We start from the raw sequence: 23140 nt of genomic DNA, 5'->3' as shown, positions 1-23140 counted from the left end.
TGGCAGAAATGACGAGCAGAATCCGAAACCAGGGAAGAGAAGCAGCGCAAGAAGAATGGAAAAAATTCAAGGACTATTTAAAGAAATATCATAAAGTTAATGAAAGTTAGAATGATGTTGGACTGGAAAGTAAATGGTTACTATTAGCAATGGTTAAGACAAGGAAAATAAGGAAGAATAGTCTAAATTTAAATTAAAATAAGGGAAGATTTGCTGAACAATCGATAAGAATTTGGAATACAGAAAGGGGAAGCATGAGGAAGTCGGGGAAGATAGGATATGAAATTAGGATATGAAATGATACATGTTTTTTGTTTTGTTTTTGTTTTTGTATGTTTATGTTTGTTGTATTGTGTTTATATGGAAAAATAAAAATATTTAAAAAAAAAAAAAAGGATGTGAGTAGGGCCGCCACCCACCAGCAGGCCATAATTCTTGGGCAGGAATATATGTGGAGAGGTGTTCCCCCTAGGTACTGAGGTCCCAAGCTATTTAGTCTCAGCATTTTCATTATTGCCTTGAATGCAAACTGGAAGCATATTGGCAGCCAATGCAGCTTCTTTAGGGCCGGTGGTCCTATGATATGCCTGAAAGGTTGAATCAAGGAACAGATTACATACTTGTTCCTTCAGGAGAAATGCAACCAGGTCTAATTCCAGCTACCTTGAAGGTGGAAGTGGTAAAATCATTATAAGGAAGACAAATTTAGATCCATTGGCTCTGGAAAATTAATCACCCAATCTCAAATTTACCATTTTTAATGACGTTCCAAGAACAAGAGGAATGTTCCCAGCTACAGACTTATCTTATTTTTGGTTTTGGGACAGAAACCACCGTGGTGGATGATTTACACCAGGGAATCAATGTGGAAAGTGACCCTGTCGGTTTTGCCGCACCTCACAGCAGTTTTGTATACCACTGACCATGGTATCCTGTCTGGGATGACACATGGTATTATGCTCCCTTCTGGGGAATGGATCTAGATGGCGGTGCTGGGAGATTTCTGTTCCGTTCCTATACCAGAGGCTTTCAGGGTGCCTCGAGGTTCTACCTTGTTCCCCATGGTTTGTCAACATCTATACCAGAGTTGGAAAACCTGTAGCCCTGCAGATATTGTTGTAATACAGCAACTCCCTATGAAGAGGCAGGTGTGCAACTTGGGGCCGCTCCTGGATTAGCCACCTTCCATGGAGGCACCAGTGGCAGGAGGGGACAGGACCATTCTGCACTTCATTAACTGCTGTGCTTCAGATTCACTGGTCATTTTACAGGATGCATGCATTTTAAAATTGCTATTTTTATATATTATCACTTTTGATTTTAGTACTGTAAGCTGTCGTGTGAGAGCATTTATATCCTGAAAGTTAGTTTAGAAATCTTTTTATAAACCGCCTGGTCACTGATCACTACTATGTTCCCATTTTTCCAAGCGTTGCCCTGTTTCAAATATAAATTTCTATATACTGCTGCATTTTTAGAATAAAAATGGAGAATGTTGGATTCTGCATTCAACACAACTTTCTGAACAGCCCCAATAGCCAATTTTGAAGCCATCTAACTTAGAAGCCTATTGTCCCCTGAAACCTGGTGACTGGAGATGGAGAGCCCTTCTGTTGTAAGTGTTTCACTTCAAAACTGCTGCTGCTTGTACTTAGGGCAGAGAAGAGAAAACAAGAGATATACAGTGGTACCTCAGTTGTTGAACATAATCTGTTCTAGAAGACCGCTTGACTTCTGAAACGTTTTGACAACTGAGGTGCAAAGGGCAGCCGGCAAAGTCAATGGGGGGGGAAACGCTGTTCGACTTCCGAGGCGTGTTTGAAAACGGAAGCATTTACTTCTGGGTTTTCAGCATTCGGCTTCCGAGACGCTCAAAAACCAAGGTACCACTGTACAATCTTTGGATCTATTAAAAAGCTTGAGGTCCCATGTCTAACTTGCATCTTTATAGATGATGCAGAGCAACTGAAAAGACTCTGAAGTTGAGGACCGTTCTTAAACAAGACTTGGAAAGAGAGCATTGGTTTCTGACTCACCAAATTTTTAGGAATATTTGAGAGTGTCAACCAAAATATATATGAAGTGACTCAGTAGGCATTATATACTTGGATTTTGAAAAAGCTTTTGGCAGAGCCTCTCATCAAAGGCCAGTAAGATAATTTAGTTAAATAAATAGAAAACAAGTCCTCTTATTGATTAGAAATTCCTTAACAATGTGATGCAGAAGGTAGGAATAATAGGAGAGGAGGAAGCACAGCGGCTCCCTTCCAGAATGCTAGCAGTGCTAGAGAAGGAAGGGGAGCACATAAGCTCAAGGCTCACTGTTGCTTTTTCTCCTAACACTAAACCATATTTCAGTGTTATTTCTAAATGAGGCTGTTGCATTCTGTAATTATGCATGAAAATATAACCAGTGGTATTACCTGAACTCCTGCATCATCTTCTTCTTCAGGATGTGGTGATCCTGGTGGTGTTTTTTCTAAATCTGAGTTTTCAGAACCTTCTTTTCCCTTGTTGACCTTTTTCTTCACAGCACTGGATTCCAATTCTGGTTTCTTGTTACTAAAACATGAGTGGTTGAATAAACAAAGCTTTTTACACCACATGGAATGGAACACACTTGAAACCATTTAATCATAGCTACTTCAAGAACTCCAACCTAATTTAAAATTTTAAAAATGTATTAAATGCATCCTATTACTACTACCTGTTAAATCTCTGCAATACACTTTTCTACTAGATTCATCCAGTAGAGCACAAAACTTAAAAGAAAAAAAGCATGCTAGCTCAACAGCCAGTGCCTATTAGACACACAGGAGCTTAGAGTGGGATGATTTATAACAGTACAGTGGTACCTCGGGTTAAGAACTTAATTTGTTCTGGAAGTCTGTTCTTAACCTGAAAGTGTTCTTAACATGAGGTACTACTTTAGCTAATGGGGCCTCCCACTGCCACCGCACCTCTGCCGCGTGATTTCTGTTCTCATCCTGAAGCAAAGTTCTTAACCCGAGGTGCCACTGTATTAAAAAAACCCAGTGTATGTTAAGGGATTGTGTTCTTGTTTTTTTCTCTTTTATAAGTCTTCATATTTCTAAAAGTGGAAATCATACCACAGGATGTGCCTTGCCATTAAAATGGGGGAAAGGACAGAGTTGGATGACATGCAAGAAAATCCTGCCCTAGTAGAGAAAGTCCTGATTCTCCTAAAACCAGTAAGGTTTGAAGGCTATACACTCACTCTGACCTCAGAATACTGACAGCAAGCAGGTAGAAGTTTTTACTTGCCAGAACAGGGTTAGGTGCTTCCCCTTCAACATATCAAAGCCATGCTAGAATTCAAAGCTACCATTATCTTCAACTTGAGGTTTTTGAATACCATATGCACAATGTAGAAAGCAATAAAGAAATAAAATTCTGAGTCAGCTCAATGTGAATGTTAGGAGTATTTTCTACGGAAGCAGCTTTCCTATCAAAATTCTTACAAATACTCAGGTATCATTCCTCTGATACATTTTGCAATTCTAATTCTTTCTCTCTCTTTCCATCCCTCCCTCTCTTTCCCTCTCTCTCTCACACACATACAGGTTCTTGTGTGTAAAAGTGCAACTGTATCAGGAAGATGAAATAACATATATATCCAATATTCACTTCTGTCCCCCTTCCCAATTTTAAGTTCCTAAAACACCTATATTCATTGCTTCTGCCAAACATATTTGTGGCTTTTAACCTAAATACTCAAAATTAACGTCAGAAGAAAAAAAAGACAGGAGATATCTGAACATTTATAAACTGAAAACACTGTGTTTCATATAATAGTCTATAACATGAGGTACCTTAATTAAGTGCTCCATTTCTTTTTTAATATAGCAGTTGAAGAATACAAATTTTAAATATTTGTTATTTAAACTCAGATTATGAAGAACAATATACGCACACACACAATGTCTATGAGAACCTGACATTACTAAGAATGTTTGATATCTTTAGAAGGGATACAAGACAATTTTTTTAATCAATCTGTACAACAGTTCCTTTTGCAACTGCCCTAGTGTGTATACTACACATGGACAGAAGTCTCCCCTACTATGAGGCTCCATTTCCAGCATTTATTTCCGCTCTAACTGCCACAAATTATACAATACTACAGCTGAACACTGGGCCCCTTTCCTTTCATCTGCACGCCAAGAGCAATCAGATTACCCTGGTAACCAGTGGTCACATGACCAGCACCTGCTCTTTTGGCTGGATGCCACTGACTAAAGCCATCTGCTTCCCTCAATCAGCTTTCAAACATTCTCAACACCTGCGCTGCAGCATTTTGTGGTTTCTTTTATCAAATCAGTGCAAAACTGCTTCCCAAACTTTACATATTTCTCAAATTTGTTTAAATCAAAGGTAAGCCTGTCGTAGTTGAGCTGCTGCCAGGTAAAGCAAGTTGACAGGCTAGTGCTTTTTGCTGGTGACCTCTATAAATCAGAGCTAAGCATACCATTTAATTTAATAACAGTTAGTGTACCCTGGGTGCACTACTGCATTTGAGTAACTGGCGTAACATATTGAAGAACAGCACAGGGCAGGTTTGATAAAATGTCAATTTGCTGAAAGGCTAGAAAGTGCTAATGATTCCGTCTTTTCTATTGTTCAGGACATAAAGAATCTCCAAGTGCTTGCAACATAGGAGGTTTCATGCAAGCCACATAGTGAAATTTAAGCAGAAAATCTGTATATTCAGAAAGCTTCCTCCCTTCTAGCTAGCTAGTAATAGGTAAGAGTATGAACTAAAACATTTTCATCACTGGCGACCTACCTCAAGTGTAGATAGATTTCAGTTCTGCAGAATCTACTTTTGTTTTTTTACTAGAACCTCAATGTCCACCATCCATAGCAAAGTGCATAATATTGGCTCAGGGAGACAGGCATACAATTAAAAAGCAGGGTGCCTTCAAACACATGCTCAGCCCAGGAATTTGTTTTCGTTCACAGGACTGAGCTCTATCCTTTCACACAAAAATTCAATCCTAATTTCTGCCCAAGCTTTATTTATTTCAGCAGCCTATTTTTTTGTTTCTGCTTTATTGTTGCTATTGTTGACTGATGGAAAGTTGGGAATCTTTATAAATCTACTGCAAGTCATCCAGTAGATGCTGATTTACCTTCTGCTCGTCCATGACCTATATAATTCAACTTCCCTCCCTATGCAGTATTCTGACATGGGACTTCCAATAGTTGTTATATTCCTTCTAAACAGAAGCACAGACGCACACTATTCATACAAGAGGGATGACAACACACCTAGAATCCAATTTATTTCAACTCCAAATTTCAGACAAATAGCCGAGCCCAGGAAACCTATCTGTTTAATAAAATATTTGACAAATTAAAGGAAACAATTTGATAAGGATTGTCTGCATTCTGTAGCAGGCAGTTTAGAAAGAAAAGTTGAAGATATGCTCTGTCTCAGCTTCAGAGCATTTACATCCCTGGTCTTCAGCTTGGTGATAAACTAATATAGATTTCACCTGCTGATTTGGAACATTAACTGTCTACAATGGGCAACAATTACTTATAGTCCAATTTCAAAGCCATCCTAAAGGTATTCATAGCCACATTTACCTGCAGGTACTGCACATACACCCTCCCCCCCCCCCAAAAAATAGCCATTATCTGCATGCACACAATAACATTCATACACCTAATCACTGTATTCATAATTAGTACATTTGGGACAACTGGAGACTGCACTGCTCTTACAAGTATTATTTATTGTAAAAAAATTATAGAGGGGAAATTACAAGTATTTTGAGAGCTGCTGTAGCAAGATATTTTGACGTTTCACACATGCACAGAATCAAGCCTAAGTTAAGACATCCTATACAACATGGATAAGCTATGTCAAGTATGGTATAATGATGCGGAATGGACAAAATAGCACACTAGTAAAATAAGGTTAGAAATAAAGAAATACAGGGAACACTAAAAAGAATAGTTAGCAACACAACAGCAGAAAAGGCTTCAATGGCAGGAACTACAAAAGCAACTACTGCCAAACATGCAGCTGAGACAGAAGCAACCAACAGGGCCAAATCAACCAATCCTGAAGCAGTAAATTTAGCATTTGATGTAATTGGAAATATATTTGTTTACATGCTTATCCTACAAATTTCCCAAAGCTCGAGGACAGGCTATGCTGCCATCATCATTTATACATAAAAACAAAGAATTCACATATTAAACAAGTTTGTAATTACTAAATTAAATAAACAGGTGCTAAAACACAACACTCTTTACTACTCAAGCCCTGCCTTCAAAAGGCTAGCCAAACAAGTATGAGAGTCTAGTTTGAGAGTCTCTCTCTCTCTCTCTCTCTCTCTCTCTCTCTCTCTCTCTCTCTCTCTGTGTGTGTGTGTGTGTGTGTGAATTCTACAATCTTCAGGCACTTACCAAGAGCCGCTCTCTATGAAACCTTGAGAACATCATCATCATCATCATCATCATCATCATCATCATCATTTCAGCTTATTAGTTGCTTAATACAAAATGTCTTTATACCTATATACAGGAAACACTAATAGGTCAATAAACCTTGTACTTTGGCCATTGCTGCGGCGGGGGACGGGGACGGGGACTAATCAATTGTGGGTCTCTAATTGTGGGTCTTCCGCATCATCTAGTGGGGTTTTATTTCTTATGCTTATATGGTCAACATTCACCATCCATGCCAGCTTGAGGGGTGCCAACTTGAATAAAATATTGGGGGGGGGGGGAGGGAGAGATAAGCCCCACCCCACTTAATTGATCACAAGATGTGGTGTTCTCACACCATTTGAATGGCAATGCAAACCAACTTTGTGGGGGCCTGGCCCCCTCAACTAGTTTATGGGGGAGTGAGGGGACATCTACCCCTAGGAGTTAGCTCCTATGCTTGGGAAATATGGATGCCTTGATTTATATAGGTGTGTTACCGCTTGGGGGGTATATTGTATGCTGCATGCGGCATGCTGTAATACCCTGCTACTGTAATGGTCAGTGATGGTGAGATCGTCAGTAATGATAACTATACTTCCATAAACCATTTTTTAAAAAATACTTTGGGAAACTAGGCATAATCTCAGGTACAATGGGCTCAATATATACAGTCATACCTTGGAAGTCGAACAGAATCCGTCCTGGAAGTCCGTTTGACTTCTGAAACATTCAACTTCCAAAGCGCGGCTTCTGATTGGCTGCAGGAAGCTCCTGCAGCCAATCGGAAGCCACAGAAGCCTTGTCGGATGTTTGGAACACTCACTTCTGGGTTTGCGGCGTTGGGGAGCCGGAACGTTCGACTCGCAAGGCATTTGGGACCCGAGGTATGACTGTACATTAAGACCAGCACATTAAATTTTGCTGAGAACACTGTTAGTAGTCAGAGGAGACAAAAAAAATGTACAAAAATATCAGCAAACATTCTGTGCTAGGAGACTGTGTGTGATCAGGCTTTCACCTAAGCCAAACCATGACTTAGCACAGGGGTCGGCAAGGCTTACCAGGCATGGGGCGGATCACTCCCACAGAGATCCTCCGTGGGCTGGGCTGGCGCAGCACGATGCAGAAAGTTGTGTCTGCACATGTCCATGGCGCCAGAAATCGTGCCTGCGCAGAAGAGATTTCCGGAGCCACGGAAGAGAGTCCCCGGGCTATGCTGTGCCAGTATAGGGCAGTGTGCGGGGACTCACCGAGTGGGCAGCTTGGTTTGGGGCCGGCTCGGGGGCCGGTTAAACAGCCTCCGTGGGCCACTTTCGGCCCATGGGCCTTAGGTTGCCAACCCCTGACTTAGCAGGAGTGAGAAAGTATGTGGGCTCCTGGTGAGGAGACTACAGCCAGTTCTCCCCAGTTTTTCTGTTGCTGTACCATGGTTTGACTTAGCGTGTCACCCAGACCCAGGCTCATAGTTTAGTTCTTTCCAGAGAAATAACGAGTTGTAACCAAGGTTTGTCCTATGGTTTGAAGCTCATGGTTTGTCTGCAAGATCTAAACCATGAGACTGGATTAGGATGACACACTAAGCAATGCAATGATATAACTCAGCACAACAGCAGAATGACTAGAAAGGAACAAAGCAGTGACAATCTCTCTGGAAGTCTGTACATTTTCTTGTTTGTGCCAAGCAGCTAAGCCATGGTTTGGTTCAGTATAGTGTATGAATGAGGACAGAATGATCTGCATCAGTTAGAGCTGTTCAGTAGTGGAACAGTCTCCCACAAGAGGTGGTAGACTCTCCTTCCTTGGAGGTTTTTAAACAAAGGTTGGATGGCCATCTGTCATGGATGCTTTAGCTGAAATTCCTGCATTGCAATGGGTTGGACTAGATGACCCTTGGGTCCCATTCCAACTTTATGAACCTCTGGAAAATCAAGGAAAGAAACACGTAAAGCATATTACAAGGACCAAACTCACAGGGGCTATCTATGACAGAGGGTTAAAGAATGCTCATAAAATGGAATTGATGAGAAGTTTTCCTATTCACAAAGTGGCAATGTCAAGGGCAGATCCAGAACGAACCCACAAGATATAAGGTCAAGTTACAGAGAAAATAAATTTCATCAGTGTCAGGTATTCCCAATTTCCCCTTCCCAACATATTAAAAAGCCTGACAACTATGATTACTTTGGAATGAGATTATCTAGAATTAGAAATCAGTTTATTTGCATCCAGACCCCAGTCAGATACACTGAATAAGCACCGATGAATCAGAAGCTGGATCAAATGAAAAATGGAACTATGGCTTCTAACAACCAGTCTTAGAAACTGAGATATGAAAGCTAGGAGCTAAATGGCCCCTTAAACTTAGGTTATGAGCACAACGGAATGTCTAGGCGCTTTTTGAATAATAGGAATACAAAACAGAAAATGAATGAACAGCAGCTAAAATATTATGTTGATTTTTCACATGGCCTAGTCCTTCCCCAGCCCACCCCACTAATACTCAGAGCTCAGAAATAGCTCACACTAATGAAATTCCCTGTCGCAAAATGTGCCTAGAACAACAGGAATTTCGAACACTATGATGGTACTGAACTTCATGTCTCTTAAGCATCATTTCACACTTAAACATGATGATAATAAAAATAAGGATTTTATATACAGGATAGATTTTACAAAAGACAACAACCAGAGTGCTGGCACTCTTTGGTTCCCTTTGCACTTCACCAAGATGTATTCTATCCCATAGAATAACATATATTAAAGGACACTGCAATGATATAGGTATACTAAGTGCATAGATCTTTCAGACATCTTTTCAGTAGATTGCATAGCAGGTAGAGAGATGTACTTGAGATATTTTCACACACTCACTTATTCACACCCACACCCACACCCCAGCTATGTTAAACTTGTAGAGAAGCATAAGACTGTAAGCAGGATCCTGCTGGATTGGACCAAAGGCCTATCTTTTCCAGTGTCCTGTTACCCAGAGTGTTTAATTAGATACCTATGAGAAGACCACAAGGAGGACTTTTTTTAGTATGTATAACCTACCGTGGGGTGTTAAAGGAGGGATAGAATATCTGTTGGGGGACATGTTGTGCTCCTTGTGGGGTAGTTTGTTGGTCTTAGGTCTCTACCCTGCACTCAGGCCTCACCTGTGGCTCCTAGAAGCTGTCAGCATGTGACTGTGGCCACACCTCAGGAAATGGCTTTGACTGGCTGGCTAAACCAGGTGAGAGTAGCCAATGAGTTTCAAACCCTTGATGAGTTAGGGACTTCCCTAGCATGCAAAGACAGCTATTGTGATTAGTGACCCTTGGCAGCCTCATTTTCAATGAATTTGTCAAATCCCATTTTAAGGGGTCACTACTGACCAAGCATCTTCCATGAATGTGTGAAGGGCCCTGTTTGTACCAATGCAAAGAGAATTCTGTGTTTTAAACAGTTTTATAGCACCCATTCAGAGCTCAGAATTATGTAAGTTAACTTAATTTTCACAGCAGTTTTATATTCACAGTCGCATGCACACATTAAATTATATTTCTACCTATAAGGGTGCATTGTATTGGAATACTAACTTTTTATAGGAATAGACTATGAGTAGGAAAGTGTTTGAAGAGTGTGGAAAAGTGACAATCACTCTCTCTCCTCAGAATTCCCAAGTGCTCTGCTTCCTCCTCCCACTCTATCTTATTTCTTTCCTCTCTCATCTTGCAAAATCTATCCTAGGTCTCTTATACTCCCCAACTTTCCACAGGTAAAAGGCTACAGAGTTTGGGTGTGCAAATCTCAGACTATTCAGAGGCTAGATCACTATGCTGTTCAGATGCATTCTTTCCCATGAATAATCAATGAATAATCTAGGGAGAAAGATAGAAGAAAAGGAGACACTGGAACAGAATCATAGAGTTGGAAGGGACCCTGAGGATGATCTAGTCCAATCCCCTGCAGTGCAGGACTCTTTCACCCAATGTGGAGCTTGAACCCATGACCCTGGCATTAAGAGTCTCATGCTCTACCAACTGAGCTCTCCCACACTGAGTTATCCCAGAAAATGAATTCAACAAAATTACCTGGTCCACCTTTCACTACACAAATCTATAGATACACGTTACTTCACTTTCCATCCTTCCATCCTACAGGTCAGAAGGGAAAGAGACCCTTCAAGTGCAAAAACAGAAGCAAGCCTACTAGCTATCCCCAAGCAAAAAGGAAAATGCTCTTCTTTCTCCCTTCCTCTAAAGTTGTCTAGGGTTGGATGTCATTAACCTTCATGGACCACTGGACCAGCTATATAAGCTTTCTATTGAAACTTCTGCAGCCCTTCTGGGGCAGTAACTATAAGCTTATTGGCACATACAAAACCACACACTTCTCAACCCAGAAGACCACTCAACCAACTCAGTTCTTGGCTGCAATGGAATGCACAGTTGGAAGACTTACTGAACTGAACATTTGGGATACACAACAGGCAGCAGAATTATACAATTTGCAATCCCTGTTTACATAAATAAATGTTGGATATTTAGTTTCACATGTCTCATTGAGTTGCAAAACACCATTGAGAAAGGATGCTTCAGTCTGATCACGAATTGTCCTAAAATTGTGAACAAACTTTCTCTTAGTTTTGAGTTTCACAGTAATTATTTCCTATATTACCTCTGCAATTAAATACTATAAGAAAAATGTGGCGTGACAAACACCAAGGAAAACCACAAGAGTTTACTTTCCCAGCATGCTCTGCCTTTGATAGGTTTCATCACAATTTCTCAAGGTTAAGTCTATTCAAATTCAGTGCTATCAACAAGAGTCAATTCATAGTCATCTGTACTCTCTCAGAACACTGCAGGTTTTCATAGCCTACAAATTTAAATGCAGAAAACATTTTAAAAACAGCCAAATAAGATTGTCGAAACACTGGAAAATACTGAAAAATCTATACCAGTTTTGAGAAGAAGAAGGAGAAGGAGAAGGAGAAGGAGAAGGAGAAGGAGAAGGAGAAGGAGAAGAAGAAGAAGAAGAAGAAGAAGAAGAAGAAGAAGAAGAAGAAGAAGAAGAAAAAGAAACTGTTCCAGCAGTGTTGACCCATCCTTCTTAGAAGTAGTTCTTTAGCCCGTAGACTTTAGAAAACAGAAATTTGTTCTTAACATGATTTTTTGTTGGGTTCCAGCATGGGTCCCAATTTAGTCTGTGTGGCTGTTTTCCTCAAACCATGTCCAACTGACCTCATATGTGAAATAGGGTTGCCAAGGAATGATCAGAAGCCTTAAAGTACTGGTCGGCAGTGAAAGAAAACTAGCATTGATCAACTGTAATATCATTGGGAACTCCATAGCAAGGGTGATTCCAGTAGGCTTCTTGGGAGCCATGAGGAGCTGATTGGCACTTGCAGCAAGAACATTAAGAAAAGACTGCTGGATCAGACCAACGGCACATCTAGTCCAACATCCTGTTCTCACAATGGCCAAACAGGTGCAATCAGGACCTGAGCCAAAGAGCATTCTCCCCTCCTGTGGTTTCAAGCACTGGTATTCAGAATGATATTGCCCTGAACTGTGGAGGTAGAGTATAATCATCATGTCTAGTAGTCACATACAGTCGTAACCTCCATGTATTTTCTAATCCTCATTTAAAGCCATCCAAGTTGGTGGGCATTATTTCTTCCCATGGGATTGAGTACCATAGACGGATTTGCACTTACTGGGGCTTGCTGTAAGCACAAGTATCCTTTTGCATTGCTGGCTTAAATTGCAGGTGATGATGCAAAGGCTCTTCCTCTGTAGGAGGAGCTCAAGCTGCAGCCACAAAGTAACTTTTCACTTTTAAGTCATCTGATGACATTGTGACTAACAGATGGGGACCTCACCCACCTGTCAAAATGGCAAAGTGTGCCTCTCTGTGTTCAGGACAGTTATGTTCCCTGCCCCTAGTCTGCATGGACTTTCAGTGCATACTCTCCATGCACTGGTCTTTTCCAGACCACCTTGGAGATGCCAGAGCCTGAATCTAGAACATATGCTCTACCACTGAGTTATGTTATTTTCCCCTGAAGCCTCTTTCGGTTGGAAACTGCTGTAATTCATTACGAATGGACATTACTAGCATGTATGCTCACTTAACTCTTCCACTGAATATTGGAATAAGATAATAAGCATAAAGCAGGGCTTACATGTTTTTATATACCAATAATAATTATAACCGAAGTATTTCTCATTCAAATATCAATATATTATAAACGATTCCCTCCTGTCATACAGAAGACACAATGAGGTGGCTTCATATGCACAAAGTAGCATTCAGAACTGTCCAAAAGATCCTGCTGCCATATATATCACACTTCTTCCTGCCCCCTTCCACAGCCATGCTAGGCAGACCCCCTGACCAACCCTTACATACAGGTTGCTCCCATAGGGGGAGAAGGGCCATTTTCAGTTCAGGGTAGTCACTGTCAAGGTGTACGATACAACCCTTACTTGGGTGGGAGGATCAATAATTCAACAGGATGTGTCCTAGGGGCTGAGCAGAAGCAAAGTAAGTCAACTGCCACCTTCAAGGACACATCCTTACAAGCTGGTGACGGGCTTCAGATACAGCTGTACACCTGCACTTCACTACCCATGCAAAGAACTGCCTCACACCCTTAGTTATGCTACGGTGCTCAGAATTTATCCTTAGTTGAATAGATTTTAGTATTCTTATTATTTTCTTTCTCTGTAGCATTGCAGCTTATCAAGAAAATAAATGATTGGTCTGATCAGTTCAGTACGTAACTGGTTCTTGGCAGATTAATGATTTAGCCTATTGATTAACCTAAAACCTTGATTCAATTATGAGTTTCTTAGCCTTTGGCACTACCTGGCATATAAAAACAAGTTTTCCTCACAGATGTTGCACCGCTTTCAACACAGTTTCCATTAATTCAGTAAGCTAGCATTAGTACAGGCTTTAAAATGTGCACTTATTAATAGGTTTAAAACCCATGATTAACACTACACTTTTAATTTGTTCATGCTACCTGTATAATGGTTCAGGGTGTTTTCCAATAGGCCTAAGCTTTCATTAGCCATTTCCCTTCTCTATCAGACAATACACAGTGTTAACAATAGAACAGTTAATTACAGAGTAAGTACAGCAACACACTCATGCAGCTAAGAGGTAGGCCCTGGAAGTAACAGATATAAAGCTTCTTCCATAGATGCAGCCAATAGAAAGTTCTGAAATTCCACACAAACTTTGACAGGGTGACACAAATCAACCTCATTTTAGGATATCTTTTGTATTCATAAAGACAAATAAACAGTCAAGTTTGCATGTTATTATTTCTGTTTGTATTTTTAAAATATAAAGTATATAAATATTTTAAATAAAAGAATGAATGAATAAATAAATAAATTCAAGGGCATCATTCAGTGGGATGAAATATCATATCCCTTCCCCACAATAGAAGATTAGCCCCCTACATTGACAGTTTTTCTCATGGTGTCAATGCAGGTACAAAAGAACTAACATTTCCGTAGAACAAAACCTGTAATAGTTCTTGTCCCCAAATAATGTAGGCTCTCTTCAAGTTGTGCTCATGCAAAGTCAGTCATGTTTTCAAAGCCCAAATTACTTCCTCCAAGTGTATTACATATATGAGAAAACTGTGATCCACTTAATTTTCATTAAACTTGTTTCTTTTCCAAGGCAACTATAAAGTCTTATTGATGTTTTCCCGTTCTACTGGGCAGCTATATAGGTTCTTCCATTCAAATGGCGGACAGTTAATCAACCCAGCTATTAAGATCTTTGTCTCTAAAATCATCGCCCAGCTGAGATATGGGGAATTGCTGTCAAATCTGAAATAGAGGTTCTGCAAAATAACTTTAGATTTGGGGGTTTCCCTGCAGTACACCGGAAGCCCACCTCAGAGCCGACTTGGGCCTTCCCTCGCTAGCAGCCAGAATTGATCTAGCCCATCTGAGATACTGGCACAGGCTAAATGCCTTCGAGGATCATACTCGTACTAAGCTCTGTTGGTTAGAGCAACTAAGGACAGGGGGCTGGGCACAAAAGTTCCAAGATAAGATTAGGGCTTATAATCTCCAAATAGAGAACTACTTAACCCTTAGCCCAAGTGACCTTAGAAATTGGATTTTTGATCAGGATGCCAACCAAGACAGAGCATCCATCATTGCTGCCCACTACTCTACTTGGTACCCCCACATTCAAGACCAATCATTCAAGGCCCTGTTACCTTCAGACTCTGACTTTCCCACAATCACACAGAGCCTTAGTAAAACGAAGATTTCAACAGATGCCCTTGGCATATTTAGAGGGGATCACAAATGTATTCATGGATGTAATCAGGCAGAGGACATCACACACCACCTGCTGACTTGCCCCTTGTATACAATGGCCATTTATATTGCCAATTCTTAATCGGCTTCCAGGTCAATCTGCAAAGGAAGTGACAGTTGAACTCCTAGCAGATAAACATCTATATATTACACACCAGATAGCCAAATTTGCAGTGGCAGTCAAGAAGCTCCATTCCAGCTATGTGAATGCACTCCAATCTTAAGTCTTAATGTTGTATATTTATTTTTATATTGTAAACTGTGATTACGTGTAATATTTTAGATGAAAATTTCATTTTATTCTCTGTTGTCCATTGTAAAGGCCTTTGGCTATATACAATAAAAATGATTGATATTAATGTTTTGTGACATGGAAGATGCAATGTCATCTACTGCATTCCAATTCTCCAAGAGTTGACATCACCTAAGACTTATAATCATGTTTCTAAGGTAAGGAGTTGGGTAGATATTGCTAGTTTCTTTAGTTGTCTTTTGTATTAACTATGCACACCACAGAATAGAGCAAGTACATCTTTGTTCACATAACTGAGCAGAATCTGAAACCGTCCTTTAAAGTGTTATAGTACTATGTGTGACAAGCAATTCTTGTTCTAATTAGGGATGGGGAGGGGCTTTGTGACAACAGCATTTCTCCTTTTTAATTCATTCAAAAATTTGCATTATTGATTAAAATCAAAGCCTATGATTCTTTGCCTAGAACTGTGCCTCTAATACATATCCCTAAAGTATCTGCCATTTCATACATAAAACAAGGAAACCAAAAATGAGTGCCACTACTAACAACAAAGGGGTAAATGTCACTTTAGTTCATGTCAGTTAATCCTAATAAGTATTCTGGAAATCTAAAAAGAAAAAAAAAAGATCTTCCATTTGTTATACGCACTATATGTTTTCAAAGCACATAAATCTATTTTAAAAATAGAACATATAAGAGATTTTTTTAAAAATAAATTGGAATACTAGTACATACCTTGCCTTTTTGTTGGCCTTGGGTTTTGGTGTGGTGTTTTTTGCTTTTTTCTCCTTTGGCTCTTTAGGGATCTTAGGGGTTTTGGGAGTCTTGGGTTCCTTAGGCTCCTTCTTCTCCTTAGGTTCTTTCGGATCCTTCGGCTCTTTTTTCACCTTGGGTTTTTTCTTTTTCTTTTTCTCTTCCTGGGAACAGTCTAGAGATTTCCTGGTAGGATCCTGGCTATCAAGCCCACTAGGAAAGCCATCCTTGCCAAATCCTTTGCTGGGACCTTCTGCAACAATGTGATTGTTTTTCTTTTTCTTTTTCTTCTGCTGTGGTTGCTGCTCAATTGATGGAAGGTAATCATCACTTTTCAGTAGCTGGGCATTCGGTCCACTAACCTGAGTCATGTCTGGCACTGGTTTCTCAAGGAAGGGTTCTGACGGAGAATGCTAGGAGAAACAAATGAGGCATTAAATTAATACAACTTTAAAATTCAGCCTTGGAAATCTTACTGATTAAAGAAAATGTTGCATTTTTTTTTCCAGGAGACCAGGCAGTCATTCGGAAAACAAAATTAATCCAACATTTAGAACAGCCATGTTAAATTATTAATATGTAAGGTCTACACCTATAAAGAGAATTATTATATCATAATTACTTAATGATAAAAGTCACATTAGAAACGGCTTTACTTCTATTACAACAGAGTACAGCAGAGCACATGGGGCCACTAATACCCTGGTATGATTGGAACAAAACAGAAAGTGATCAGAGATGACAGGTGATCTGTATGATAGCAAGAGGATACATGTACTTTTCTGCCAACATTGGTGTAAAATGACCTATTTACTGCTTTATTCAAAGTAAATGAATAGCTGATAAGAATTGCCTTGACCCATTTGTTCCAATTATATTTAGTGACTGATGGAACAGTACACAGACAAGTTGCTATGAACTAAGGCATGGGCAGAAATGATTTAAAAAAATTAAGCTGTGAAAAAATAAGTATTTCATCCACCAAAAAGTCCATTTATTTTTAAAATGTATGTGATTCTGAATAAAAATACATGTATAGCTGTAAAGTTCACTAAAGTTCTCCAAATAAGGTGCTTCTCAAAGTGACTGCTCATAGGAGTACCAAAAGCATTCAGCAGCTTTCTGGGTCCCATCTATCCTTATAAATACAATTAATGAAGCAACTGCTATCATTTCCTGCTTCCTCTACTTGTACTAGGATTAGACAGCCATTTTCTCATTTGTTTGTTGTTATCATACAACACTCCCATTTTCTCATTTGTTTGTTGTTAATATACAACACTCCTCTTATTCCTAGTCACCGCTGTCTAATTCCAATCTCATTTCAATTTCTTCTTCTAATTTTTTTGTCTGATTCTCATACCTAGGTTTGGTTTTTGTTAAGACTTACACGAGGGCTAATAAATCAGAAATTATTCATGAGGTATTTTCTTGTTCTTGAAAATATGTTCATCATAGAACTGTTGGTGAACTCCAACCACCCAGTTTGGACAAATGTGTAGATCGTTTATTGATTGCACTCATGCACCAACTTTCTGCAAAGGCATTCAGGGCACCTTATAATTTAAAATAATAATAACCCCGCTCCCCCCCCAAAAAAAAGTTGCAAAAGGTAAAACAGATACAGTGGTACCTCGGGTTAAGTACTTAATTCGTTCCGGAGGTCCGTTCTTAACCTGAAACTGTTCTTAACCTGAAGCACCACTTTAGCTAATGGGGCCTCCCGCTGCCACCGCGCCGCTGGAGCACAATTTCTATTCTCATCCTGAAGCAAAGTTCTTAACCCAAGGTAATATTTCTGGGTTAGCGGAGTCTGTAACCTGAAGTGTATGTAACCCGAGGTACCACTGTATATAGTTTCAGGGTGCTGGAAGTCTCCTCTGTGAGACAGCTTAAAGGACTGCTTCATCCCAATTTCTCTTCCCAGATAATGGAGGGCACATACCTGTACCCAGCTCTCTCCTGCTAAAGTTAAACCATGTGCTGCTCTCCACATCTGTCATTTTTCCAGGCAGGTGGTGGTGGTGGTTAAAGGGGAGGGACACAGATTTTTCTGCATATTATCTTTCCAGTAACTTGTGAGCAACCAGCCACTTCACCTACCTTTCCTACTTATTTTTTAAAAACTCTTAAAGCCACTTTACCGTAGGGATATTCTACAAATTATCATGGTATCTTCTTATTTCAACTCACTTTGCGATTTGTACTCTAAGCAATCAGTTCAACACCTTGGCTCAAAATTTAATCTTTTACAGGAAAGAAATCAGTAAAGATTAAACACAAGTAGTCAATAATCCTGTCTGATTAGCAGTAAAAAAAAATTTTTTGTACTACTTGAAATGGGAAAGGTGTTCAAAAATATTTCAGTATTTATTAGACTTCCATAACCCTAAGTCTTTTAGAGAAAAGCTGTTTTTGTAAACATTTAACAAAGAACAGATGGCCTCTTTTAATCATGTGGAAAAAACCTGGGGCTCACATTAATACTCATATAACAGACTACTGGACTGTATCACCTCCCTAACCAGCCGCATGATACCTTCCTCAGTAATGCTATTAATTTTACAGTTGTTGTTTTGTCATCCATTTCCAGGATGACACTTATTCAATACAATTAAGGGCTCTCCCAAAATCTCATTTAAAAGAAGGGTGGAAATTCCCATATCATGAAGGCCATTTTAGCATACAAATATCTACTTCCGGTATTAACTTGTAACTGCTTACAAGTTTTATTCTGTCAAATGAAGCTTATTATAAAACTTTTGTTTATTTTTATTTTATAATCATATTAATGCTGCCTCATAATTCTCCACCCATTTGAAGTAAGGTTGCAATGCAATGCAGGTAGTGAAATACAGCGGTACCTCTAGTTACAGACTCGATCCGTTCCGGGGGGGGGGGGGGCCCTTCGGCATCCCAAAAAGTCCGTAACAAGAGACCGCTTCTGCGCATGTGCAAAGCGTGCAGAACGCTTCTGCGCATGCACACACGGCAAAACCAGGAAGTATACAGTTAAAGGTTTGCCGCGTTCACAAGCCAAAAAGACACAACATGAACCTAACGAAACACGAGGTATGACTGTAAAGTTACTTTTCAAATGTATGGTAATTTCCAGATTTGTTTGCATAGTGTAAGAAATCCCAGAATGTAGGTTGTGTGTGTTAAGTTAGAGCAACTTTCTATATTGTACAAGGCCAAACGGCCTCATATGGGGGCAGCAGGGTTTGAAATAATGTGCTACCAAAATATCTTGGCTTTTAAAGGTCAACATTGACTATTTAAATAAGGTCTAGAAACCCATAAGCAATCAATGCAAATGGCATGGTATATGTGATATATGCTCTGAACAATTGGCCCAATAAGCATCCAAGCAGCTACATTTTGTGCTAATTTAAGTTTCATAAATTACAATGCAATCTGAATGTGTAACCAAGGAAGTGTGTGATTGAGGCATGGTCCACTTTCTCTGGAAAAAGTTTCTATCTAGTGAACCAGCCTAAGTTGGTAAAATGCACTCCAAGCCAACAGTGCTACATAATGTATTCACAAATACAGTTGTACCATGAGAGTCGAATGGAATCCATTCTGGAAGTCCGTTCGACTTCCAAAACGTTTGGAAACCAAAGCGCAGCTTCTGATTGGCTGCAGGAACCTCCTGCAGCCAATTGGAACCCCATTGGATGTTCGGGTTCCAAAGAACGTTCGCAAACTGGAACACTCACTTCCGGGTTTGCAGCATTTGAGACTCAAAACATTCGACTTGCAAGATGTTCGGGATCCAAGGCACAACTTTACTGTCAAGTCCAGAAGAACCCCCAAAGCTGCAAACTGGGTCTTTGGAGAAGTACAAACCAATATAAAACAGGTCAGTAGACTTCCTAATTCCAATACCTCTGTCATACCTGGATTAAGCATCATATTGTTTGCCTTTATCCACCTCAAAACAACCAAGCAATTGTTCAGCCTTTTCACAACCTCCCTGGGACTTTTAGATGCGAAAGAGGAGATAGAGTTGTGAATTATTCGCATACTGAAAAAAACATATCAGTCAAAACCTTTGGATGACTTCTCCAAGCTGTTTCATGTAGATGTTGACAGCACAGAATCCCGAGGAAACCCACCACGTGGTGGAACAGAAATTCCCCAGCACCACCTTCTAAGTCACTCCCTCCCAAATGGACAGGAACTTCCGCTAACACCACGCCTCCAAGTGCCATCCCAGCAACATGGCTCAGAAGGAAACAATGGTTAACTGATACTGAAAGGTTAGGAAAAACTATCAAGTTTCAGCATTACTTGCAAAATTGGTAGAAAACATTAAAAATGTATACAAAATGTCTTTTCTTTGCCATCAGGTTAGAATTTTGAGCAGAACATGACCTCGCTTAATTCTCATTTTATGATCCTTGGGTTATGATGCAAAATCTTCCATAATATTCTTCTCACAAACATGCTTATAATTTTCCTATCATTTGTTGCATAAGGCACTGACGTAATCTAACTGTGAAGTTAACAGAACACAAACTACTGAGGTCAAGTTATCAGTGTCCAGATTGCAATGTCCTTTGGTCCCCAGCCAAAACTGGAAAGTAAGAAAACCATAAGAGCCTGTTGGATCAGGCCAATAGCCCATTTAGTCCAGATGCCGGTGGGGAAGCCATAAGCAGATTTTGAACACATGAGTCCTCTCCCCTCTAATGGCTTTCAGCAACTGGTATTCAGAAGCATCGCTGCCTCCAACAGATCATAGCCATCATGCCTAGTAGCCATTGATAGCCCTCTCCGTCATGAATTTGTATAATCTTCTTTTAAAGCCAACTCTTGAGCTCAGCTAGAGGAGGTGGTGTTGGTCAGTAGGAAAAATAAACAGAAGAGGAAGGGCAATGCAAATTGAAACTTGGCTCCTTTTTGAGAGGATCTGTGGTATTACTGTGCCTAGCCTCTCCAAGGGATGCTCCAGAGCAGCCAGCCAACAGCAGCTCCTAACTCCCTCCAACCACTACCTGCTCCTTGTCTACAGCTCAAGCCCCAGCCCATTGACTCTGATTGGTCAGGGGTTGTTCCCCAGGCTTGAAGCACTTCCTCTGATGGAATTTGCATCTATTGACAAAGTGAATGAACACCTTCCCTACCTTAGGATTCCAATAGCAAAGCAGCAGAAGGAAATAAATTTAGGTAGGGAGCCGACTCTATCTCAAGACACACTGGGTAAGGGGAGCAAAAGCAGCATTTTATTTGTCTCTTGCAGAAGGACCACATGGTATTTCAAGCAAGGCAAACAAACTAAGTTCCATCCATTCAATGGTTGTTTGCTTACACCTTACTGTGGGACAATCTAAAATGCAGGTCCCACTGAAATCATGTTCCAAGTCAGGTTGCAAAGGTCATTTTCACACGAGTGTGCGAGTGTTCCTCCTTCTCTCCTTAGTCAATGTATTCTAAGCTACTTCAAAACAATGTATCATTTGTTCTAGGTCACTAGTCTTCACTAGTTAGTCACAGCCCGATCCAAGCTGAGTTTCAGCAGGAACATTACCACCATGAAAATATATGGTAAAATATTAAGAAATGGGTCCCCAATACATGTTTGGGTTAAAAGGGGGTCTGAGTCTGGAAAGATTGAAGATACCTGCTCTAGGTGTAAGGATCCAGAGAAAATACAAGAACCTTGACCTGGCCCAGGACTAGATAGGCAGCCAGTGAAGCATCCCACATTTTCAGTCAGACGCCCACTTCAGCATCTGGCTACTGCATTCTGTACCAGCTGGAGTTTCTCACCAGACCCAAGAGCAGTCCCACATAGAGCACATCACAGTAGTCCTGTCTCAAGGGTACCAAGTACCGTGGTCAGGTAATTCCTGTCCACAGATGGCTATTCCTGGCGAACGGGACAAAGCTGATAAAAGGCACTCCTACCCACACAGCACCCTTGGGCCTATGGTGACAAAGATGCATCCAGGAGTAGCCCCAAAGCTAGGGAGTTGTTCCTTCAGAGAGAGAGTGCAACTCCATCCAGAATAGGTAGATTGCCAACTTCCCAAACATGGGAACCAGCCACCCAAAGAACCTCTGTCTTCCCAAGATTCAAGGTGTGATGGCCTGGGACTCAGGGTCAGACTCGGAGCCAGAGGAGTTTCAGTCCACACCAGATCCTTTGCCTCAGGCGGCAGCTGAACTTAGTCTGGGGCCTGATTCTGAAGAGCCCCAGTCTGCACAGGTTCCCCTGCAATTAGCACCAGCTGGGCCGAGTCAGGGGCCTGAGCCTGCCCTGGCTCCAGATGTGGGAATTACCTCATTGCCTTCAGCTGTGCAATCACTTACAGCTGCTCTACTACCAGTTGGGTCAGGAGAGGCTGAGGCGGCCTCTGGGTCTAGTAACCCACCGACATATCCCGAGCTGCAGAGACTGAGGACTGAGAGAAGGAGAGACCTGAGTACTCGCAGGAGGAGTGCTCGCCTTCGGGCGAGACAGGGACGTGAGTCACCGGGGGATCAGGACCAGCCGTTACCCCGACAGAGATAAAAGGCTGCTGGATCCCGCCCCAGGTTGCGGGAGCAACATTGCTGTTTGTCAGAACCTGCCTGTGATCCTGTGCCTGACCTCGCCTGGTTTCCTGCCTCGGCCCTGTTGGACTAATTGTGGAACCCTGGGATTCAGGACGGACCTGGACCATGTTACTCAGGTTAGCACTGGGTCCAGCACACAAGCACAGTTAGTGACCCTTTTCCAGTCCATCACTGCATTCAGACACTAATCCAGAGGCTTTTATAGCATCTCCTGTTTCAGAAGTTATTGAGAGCTGTTATTGGAAATGAAGGGCAAATGGGCCTCATCGATGTGGGAAGGTAGCCCATCTCAGAGAATGAAAACTCTGGTCTAAACCTCTGCTGCCTTGCGACTATCCTCATTCATGAGAAAGGCTTTGGGAGTAAACCCCAAGAAAAAATCAGTACTCACTGCCTTGCGGAGAAGAAAAGGCTAAATAAGGAGTAAACCCTACACAAATCCAGAGAGGAGGTCCTAAGATGGCTGAATGGCATCTTGCTTGCCTCCTTCCTGCAACTCCTGCAGCCATGCAGGTGCCAAATATCTTGCTCTGTTTTCCTTTGGACCACACCAGCGAGGCAGCCCAAGACCTTCTCTCTCACACACATCCTTGAGTCCCAGAGAGGCCACAAAAACAACATAGGAGGCAGCAGTTACTAGTCTCTGCATCCACAACAGACACTGTGATTCTCCAGCAGTTTGCCTTCACCCCCTGAGGCACACTCTATTGTCTCTCAAGACAGACAGATGTTAACAACAAACTGCAGCAGTCTGCCT

At 41.0% G+C, this 23140-nt stretch overlaps 1 protein-coding gene across 3 annotated transcripts in view; it reads right to left on the bottom strand.

Moving 5' to 3' along the window:
* Positions 1-23140, bottom strand: part of CHD7 (chromodomain helicase DNA binding protein 7) — a 141804-nt gene that overhangs the window by 60703 nt on the left and 57961 nt on the right. For all 3 annotated transcript variants that reach the window (XM_083622814.1, XM_083622816.1, XM_083622815.1), the window contains exons 4-5: positions 15799-16229; positions 2424-2562 (exon numbers count right to left, since the gene is read on the bottom strand). In XM_083622814.1, coding sequence (XP_083478940.1) covers positions 2424-2562; positions 15799-16229 — 570 coding nt within the window. The remainder of the gene's footprint in view (positions 1-2423; positions 2563-15798; positions 16230-23140) is intronic.

The sequence above is a fragment of the Podarcis filfolensis genome (genome assembly GCF_964270895.1).
Source record: "Podarcis filfolensis genome assembly, chromosome: 7".
NCBI classification, from domain to species: domain Eukaryota; kingdom Metazoa; phylum Chordata; class Lepidosauria; order Squamata; family Lacertidae; genus Podarcis; species Podarcis filfolensis.
Note: the sequence above shows the minus strand (reverse complement) of the source record. Positions and strands in the feature narration are given on the sequence as shown.